This window comes from Lithobates pipiens, unplaced genomic scaffold (assembly GCF_037356315.1).
Source record: "Lithobates pipiens isolate NorthernLeopardFrog02 unplaced genomic scaffold, aLitPip1_a1.2 Scaffold_25, whole genome shotgun sequence".
In the NCBI taxonomy this organism is placed as follows: domain Eukaryota; kingdom Metazoa; phylum Chordata; class Amphibia; order Anura; family Ranidae; genus Lithobates; species Lithobates pipiens.
The window spans coordinates 43,644,988-43,653,714 of NW_027507787.1; the positions used below are offsets into that span (position 1 = coordinate 43,644,988).

The 8,727-nt window shown below is 42.2% G+C and overlaps 1 protein-coding gene across 2 annotated transcripts in view; it reads right to left on the reverse strand.

The window, feature by feature from the left end:
- Nucleotides 1–7,161, reverse strand: part of WASHC2C (WASH complex subunit 2C) — a 146,968-nt gene extending 139,807 nt beyond the window's left edge. For both annotated transcript variants that reach the window (XM_077454384.1, XM_077454383.1), the window contains exon 1: nucleotides 6,912–7,161. In XM_077454384.1, the coding sequence (XP_077310510.1) occupies nucleotides 6,912–7,022 (111 nt within the window). In that variant the 5' untranslated portion in view covers nucleotides 7,023–7,161. The remainder of the gene's footprint in view (nucleotides 1–6,911) is intronic.
- Nucleotides 7,162–8,727: the final 1,566 nt, after the last annotated feature.

The window sequence follows — 8,727 nt, forward strand, 5'->3', positions numbered from 1 at the left end:
GTTGGAACAGCACCTACTATATGCTGCAAAGTCTTTTTGAACAAAAGCGTGTTTTAGCTGCATGCATTGCAGATTACGAGCTGCCGGCAACATTGAGTGCACATCAGTGGATGTTAGTTGAAAATAGTTTGTCTCTTCTATCTCCATTTGAACAGTTAACAAAAGAAATAAGCTCAACTAATGCTTCCATTTCTGAAGTTATTCCCTTGATTGCCGCACTGAAGCGTCTGCTAGGAAAAGAGATAGAAACAGACCATGGCGTAAAAACAGCTAAAACCACCTCTACTGGAGGCTGTTACCAACCGGTTTCAAGACACCGAGTCCAACCCTCTGTACTGCATTGCAACAGTTCTAGATCCTCGATTTAAAGAGCATTATTTTAATGTTGAGAAAAAGCAGCGTGCACGGGAAATGATACAGGCACAAATGAAGGTGGTGGAAGCATCCGGTGAAGGAGTTTTGAGGTGTAGCACAGAGGAAAGTGAGAAGAAACGGTTGCATACAAGTGAAGAGGAACACGCTCCTTCCATATCTGATATGTTTGAAGAAATTTTACATGAATGCACCCGGTCCATAGCAGTGCAACAAGTGCAGCTACCCAACAGCTGGACATTTATTTAGCTGAACAGCCTATCGCCAGAAGTGACAATCCCCTTGTGTACTGGCGCATCAACAAACAACGTTTTCCTTTGCTTGCACAGATTGCACGCAGATATTAATCTTCCCCAAGCACCAGTACAGAGAGTGAGAGACTATTCAGTCTAGCATCTCATATTCTTGACGAGAAGAGAAACCGTCTCTCCTGTGAGAAAGCGGAGCAACTTTTGTTCTTAAAGCAAAATCTGCCACTTATACTGAAATAGATTTATAAATCCGTAGCATAGACCAATTCCTTTACCATGTTGTTGAACATAGTAAATGAATTGGCATTGGACTGTGCTATTGGACAATTGGAACATACAACATAGTATGACTGACTACCAGTATGTTCCAGTTGTCTAGTTGTACCATACTGCCATTAGTTGTTTGTTCACTGTAGTAGTTCTACAGTTTTTTGCACTTCTTCAATTTAAGAGATCTCCAGTTTTAGTACTGTACACACACATCATACATAGTTTGCTGCTGTTGGGCCAAACTATATCTCTCTCTCCCCAAGCTTTCAGCCCCGCTGCATGTGCAAAACTGTATGTCCTGTATCTGTGGCTGTCTACATATTCCAGTACTATACACTGTGTTCCAGATATGGGCAGAGACTTCCAGAAACAGACTAGTCTACATTGCTTGCTGTGATTGCCCGAGCACCGCTGCTGTAGACCAGACTGTAGACTGTGTTCCAGGCTGTCTCTGCTCATACCCGGGGGCCGGAAAACAGTGTGGTCTACTGTATGACTGTGTATGTAACCCGCAGCTACATACATACACTTTTATCGCACATGCAGCCGCTGACACCTTAGGGAGAGATAACTGAATTACTACTAGTTCTTCTGGTTTAAGTTGAAAATTAATAAAGTCTAAGTCTAAGACATTAAGTCTTCTTAGACTTAGTCATTTTATTTTTATATTATTTCATTTTTTTTATTTATTTTGTTGTTATGGTTCAATGTGCACTGACTGCAGTCTACACTGCAGGATATGCGGTAGTAATTTATCATTTAATTTTGTATTTTATTTGATTTTATGATTTTATCTTCTGTGTCCACTGTCCAATTTATTTGGGTTGCTTTATTAAAGTACTGTTATTTTCCATTACTGGACTATTCTTTTATTCATAAAATTAATGATTCAGTTGAATATGAATACTATAATGAATAATACTATAAGGCAATTTTATATATATATATATATATATATATATATATATATATATATATAAAAAAGCCATTTTCGGTTTCGGTGCTGTTTCGGTATCGGTTTTCGGCCTAGTGTATTTTTCATTTTCGGTATCGGTCTCGGCACCAAAAAACCCATTCGGTGCATCCCTAGTATTTGCAAATGTGTGAAAACTAAGCCCGTTTTTAACCCATACTGTTAGACGGGACAATACAGTTGGTTAGCAGGCTGGTCGGTAAATTAGGCTTGGAATTTCTTTGGTTTTGTTTTGCACTCTCTCCATTTGTTCTGTTTACCATTATCATTGAAATTAGAGCGGAATGATTATTCGTAAAATAAAAATTGCAATCTCGATTTAACCCCCCCCCCCCCCCACGCGATCTTAATCCAGCATTTCCATGATCCATTTAATAAATGCTAAGCCGTTCTCTGCTCACAGCTGTGAAAAAAAATAAAGCAGACAGAAAAGTTTATCACAACATTGCTCAGCGCTGAGAGATAAAAAAATATTATATCATTCGGTTCTTTTAGATCAAAAGGATGAACTTAGGTCTGCAAATGAGGCCACTTTAACCACTTAAAGTGGATGTAAACCTGAAAAAAATTTTTTAATGAAGACTTCTACCTGGTAAAGTAGAGGATGTCAAGTCATCTGTGCCCTGTCTTGCCACAAAGACTTAATCCAGCGCTGAGCAATCCTCTTATATTTACATTGCTGTGACCAACATCTACTTTCTTTATCTCATGAATGGCATGAGAGAGAGTTACAATTCCAGCTTCACATCCCTCCTTTCTTCTCCAGCTCTCCCAGGATTGGCTGCTCCACACCTCAGCATGATTGGGCCTGCTGAAGTCATGTGGTGCCTTTCCTGAGTTTTGACTGGATGTTACTCCCCAAATGCAGGAATAAGAGAGTAGGAGAGTGTAGAGGTCGGTGGGGAGTCTTGTGACATCACAACTCTGCCCACTGAGCTCCGGCACCCAACCACCAATTCCAGAGTTTTGCTGAAGGGGGCGACATATGCAAGGAAGGGATACATGCAGGTGGGTGGCATGTGAGGCTATTTAATTGGCATATGTAGCGTTATATAAAAGTTATTCAGTCATATACCTTAATAAATTATACATTAACCACATGCCGACCAGAAGCCGCAGTTTGCGGTGGCAGGTTGGCATGGCAAATTACCTTACACTGCTTCCCATTATGGCCACTATGAAGAGCGCGCGTGCCCGCGGCTCGACGCCAGAGCCGATGCAAGTGCTCGGTGGGCGCGATGACCTCCCGACACCTGCGATATAGATCCCAGTTCTTTCAGGGGAGAAGAGACTGATCATGTGTTCATACAAAGTATGAACCACAATCTTTCATCTGCCCTAGACAGTCCCATACCCCCCTTCAGTTAGAACACAGTGAGTGAAGACAGTTAACCCCTTGATCGCCCCCTAGTGTTAAATCCTGTCAGTGACATTTATACAGTAATTAGTGCATTTTTATAGCACTGATCGCTGCATAATTGACAATCGTTCCAAAATTGTGTCAAAGGTGTCCAATTTGTCTGCATCAATATCTCAGTCCCAATAAAAAAATTAATAAAAAAAAAAAATAATAATAAAAATGCCATAAATATATACCCTATTTTGTAGGCACTATAACTTTTGTGTAAACCAATCAATATACGCTTATTGTGATTTTTTTTTTTACCGAAAACAATTGCGCGACAATGTACCCAAACAAAATTGATGTCTGTTTTTTTTTTCCCCACAAATAGAGCTTTCTTTTGGTGGTATTTGATCACCTCCTGCGGTTTTTATTTTTTGCACTATAAACAAAAAGATTGACAATTGTGAAAAAAAAAAAAAAAATCAATATCTTACTTTTTGCTATAATAAATATCCAAATAAAAAAAAAATAAAAAATATTCATCAGTTTAGGCAAATATGTATTTTACATATTTTTGGTAAAAATCACAATAAAGCGTATATTGACTGTTTTTTAGCGGGACTGCAACATTGCGCCAGACAGATCGGACACTTGACACTTTTTTGGGACCAGTGACATTTATAGAGCACTGAGCACTAAAAATAGCCACTGAATATATAGATTTCACTGGCAGGGAAGGGGTTAACACTAGGTGGCGATCAAGGGGTTAAGTGCATCCTAAGGAGATGCTTCTAACTGGGGGGGGGGGGGGTAGTGTAGTGACTGGAGGAGAGAGATCGCTGTTCCTAATCACTAGGACAACAGATCTCTCTCTCTCTCTCCTCCCTGTCAGAATGGGAATCGGTTTACACACACAGATCGTGGGTGGTTGGTGGACATCTCCGGCCATGCGCATCGGCTCTGGTGTCACGGCACGCACGTGCCCCCTATACCTCTTAAAGTGGCAGACGTACACCTACAGTGGTTTGCACAGCCGCGCTAAACGGCGGCTGGTCGGCAAGAGGTTAAAGACTTATGGCCCGTACACATGATCCGAATATCATACAAAAACGGTCATCCGAGGAAGGATCATTCGATTTTCGGATCGTGTGTACATTACTTTCGACAGCCGATCACAACCGTTCATCCGATATTCGATCGGACATACACGGAAATTTTTCCTCGTATGATTTTCCTTTAGTCAGTATAGTTGTCGTCCGAAAATACAATACAAATACATCCAGGGGCGGATCCAGGGAGGGGGCAACAGGGCAATTGCCCCCTCCGAGAATGCGGGTGGCTCCGCGGGTGATCAGGCGGTCAGCTCCGCGGGTGACAGCCCGCGGGTGTCGTTCCGGGCGGGAGCCGGGAGGCTCCATGGGTGACAGCCCGCGGGCAGTTCCGCGGGTGTCATTCTGGGCCGGAGGCTCCATGGGTGACAGCCCTCGAGCGGTTCCGCGGGTGTTGTTCCGGGCGGGCAGCTCAGCTGGTGACAGCGCGGATGGGTGAGGTTGGGACAGCTGGGCGGCTCAGTGTTCGAGCAGGGGAGATGACATCATCTCTCACTTCCCTGCATCTCTGCAGTTCCGCCCTCACTGTGCGGGAAGCAGTGGGCAGCAGAGAGACTACATTATCTCTCTGCTGCCTAATTTCATTCTGGGAACAATCCGCAACGTGTGGCAGGCGACATGGCAAGTGACAATCTGCAGTGTGTGGCAGATGACGTGGCAAGTGACAATCCACAATGTGTGGCAGGCGACGTGGCAAGTGAAAATCCACAATGTGTGGCAGGCGAAGTGGCAAGTGAAAATCCACAATGTGTGGCAGGCGACGTGACAAGTGACAATCCACAATGTGTGGCAGGCGACGTGGCAAGTGACAATCCACAATGTGTGGCAGGCGACGTGGCAAGTGACAATCTGCAACGTGTGGCAAGTGACAATCCGTAATGTGTGGCAAGTGACGTGGCAAGTGACAATCCACAATGTGTGGCAGGTGACGTGGAAAGTGACAATAGGCATTTGGTAACAAGTGACAATGTGCAGTGTGTGGCAAGTGACGTGGAAAGTGACACCCTCAGGGCTCCCACTGATTCTGCATTATGGTGAGTTGAACCATTTATTTTTATATTACAATATAATAATAGAAATAATACGCTTCAATCATCCTGACACCATAACAACCATGGTGCCGTGATGATTGAAGCGACAATACCAGCCATTTCCCCGATAAATTGCCCCCCAAAAAAACATATTTTCCAGCAGTGCCCCTCCCGAGACTATGCTCTGGATCCGCCCCTGAATACATCACAACACATGACATCACTTCTTATTTTTTTTTTTCCATCGTACGAGAATTTGTGACTTTATTTTGTTATTCAATTTCTACTTGCGATTATTAACCGAAAATGGTCGTACGATATTCGGATCGTGTGTACGGAGAATACATTTTTTTTTTTGACACTTGTTGCTTACAAGTTAAAATCACCATTTTTTTTATAAAAAAAATTACTTAGAACACACATATACACATATATATATATATATATATATATATATATATATATATATATATATATATATATATATATATATATTTTTTTTTTTTTTTTTTAGCAGAGATGCTAAAGAATAAAATAGTGGTTGTTGCAATATTTTATGTCACACTGTATTTGTACAGTGTTCTTTCAAATGCAACTTTTTGGGGAAAAAATACACTATAATGAATAAAAAAAAAACACAGTAATGTTAGACCATTTATTGTATAATGTGAAAGATATTACGCCGCGAATCGTGATCTTAATTCTAAGCAAAAAAAATAAATTGTGATTTTCATTTTATCTAGAATAGTGCACTTCTAAATTGAAAGTAAAAACTCAAACATTGAGTTGTCCCCAGAAAAGTAAGAAAGAAGAAATTTTCCAATGAAAACACTAATTCCGGTGACCGGGGGGGGGTTCACTTAATTTCCAGGGATTTCCTCTCACTTCCTGGTCGGCTTTGGGACAGGAAGTGAAGGGAAATCCCTGCAATGGGGCACAGATGGCTAGGGATGAGCTCAGGCGTGTTCGCATGGAACACATGCAGAGTCCACCAGGAAGTCAGCGCAGCGCTGCGCTAATCACAAGCAGTGAGACATTGCCTGGTCTCTGCAGCCACAAATCGGGGCAATGTCTCACTGCCTGTGATTAACGCAGCGCTGCGCCGACTTCCTGGCGGACTCTGCACGTGTTCCATGCGAACACGCCTGAGCTCATCCTTACAGATAGCAAAAAAATCTGAAAGGGGTTATAACCCTCCCTTGCGTTATCCAAAATGAAAAAAAAAGTTTTGCCTATTGCTCTACTTGAATGCTCCGGCTAATCGGTATATATAGCGCCAAAGATGAGACGCAAAGCAATCAGTGGTTTTACATTCAGAGGGACCAGCAGATATAGCATGTGCTGTGATGTCACCGCGCTGGCGGTCCATTGACCTGCACCTGGGATGTATACAATGCCTTCCACCCACGATACACTGATACACAGGTGCAATGCTCTGCAGACCTCACTGGGAACATGTTAGTGTTTATTTTATGAAAGTGTTCCATTTGTATAAAAATAGCTTTCTTCTGACTGACTAGAGAGCAGTGATGAGGTGTAGTCCAGGCACACAGCACTCACCCCGGCATCGGCCCCCAGTGACCAGCTGTGACTGCTCCTCCTGATCTCCTCCAGGCTCCATGGTCTCTCCCACACCGCCTCCTCCCCGGTGCAGCTCACAGGGCCGTTCATCCCGGATCACACCGACAACAATCAACCTCGCATTACACAACACTCCGCTCTACTCTTACACAGCTACCATGTTGGTGCAACTCAGCTGACCCGCATCACGTGACCTGCTTCCGCCACGTGATAGGACTGGGATAAAACACCGGAAGCTGAATGCAGGCGACTGCTGACACTGAGCCCGCCCCTGTGCGCGGCCCCGCCGCTCATAGCTGACACTGAGCCTGCCCCTGTGCGCGGCCCCGCCGCTCATAGCTGACACTGAGCCCGCCCCCGTGCGCGTCCCCGCCGCTCATAGCTGACACTGAGCCCGCCCCTGTGCGCGGCCCCGCCGCTCATAGCTGACAGCAGCGCACAGCTGTGGGCTTGTGCATTGTGCTCAACATAGGGCGACCAGTTTCATACCTCCCAACTTTTTGAGATGGGAATGAGGGACACCTATCAGCAAAAGTATGCAGGCATAGGACACACCCCTTGTCACGCCCCCTTAAAGGAGAATTGTAAAAAACAGTTAAATCCACAAGTGCTTTTTTTTTTTTTTTAACCACTACTATTCCTTTATATTGGCTTTTGAAGCAATTTAGAAATCAGATGAAAGGTTTAGCACTGGGAAACACTTTTTGAGAGATAAAAAGTGCATTTTATATACAGCTATATATATATAAGACCAAAATGAGGGAGAAAGAGGGACAAAGGGACATTGATCCAAATTTAGGGACAGTCCCTCGAAATCAGAAATGCAGTTTGTAGAATAAAAATAACTAAATATTACTGAAGAAGATGTGGCGTTGGTTTACTAAAGGCCTGTTCATATTTTCCCATAGCGGGAATAAGTTTAGAGAGCGATGTGCAAGGCTTAATTATTTTTTATAAGCTGTATATGCCATTTCATTTTTGTAATTTTTTTTTATTTTGTCTTTTTTATGCAAAATTTATTTGCGATTTTTTAATATATTTAATTTTTAAATTGCAATTGATTAGTATATTTTTTGTTTATTTTTTATGATAAGCTGTATATGTAATTTCATTTTTTTTATTTATTTATTTTGTCTTTTTTATGCAAAATTTAATTGCAATTTTTTTTATATATATTTAATTTTTAAACTGCAATTGATTATTAGAATTTTCTGTTTCATTTTTTTTAAAAGCTGTATGTGTAATTTCATTTTTTATTAAGTTCTTTTGTCTGTTTTATGCAAATTTTAATTGCAATTTTTAAAATATTTTTAATTAACCCTAACCGTAAATTCTAACCCTAACTTGTTCTTCAAGGAGAAAACCCTAACCATAACCCCCTAACCCTAATGACAAACACTAACCCTACCCCCACTGGAAACACTAACCCTAACAGGAAACTATAACACTTACCATAACCCCTAAACGTGTTCTTCAAGGGGAAAACCCTAACCCTAACCATAACCCCCTAACCCTAATGGGAAACCCTAATCCTAACCCCTAACCAGAAACACTAACGGGAAACCATAACACTGCTTCAAGGGGAAAAAACCTAACCATAACCCCCTAACCCTAATGGGAAACCCTAACGGGAAACCATAACACTTACCATAACCCTAAACGTGTTCTTCAAGGCAAAAACCCTAACCATAACCCCCTAACCCTAATGGGAAACGCTAATCCTAACCCCTAACCGGAAACCCTAACCCCTAACTCTAAATTTCATGCAACTATGTTTGATCAAGTCTGGGGTGAA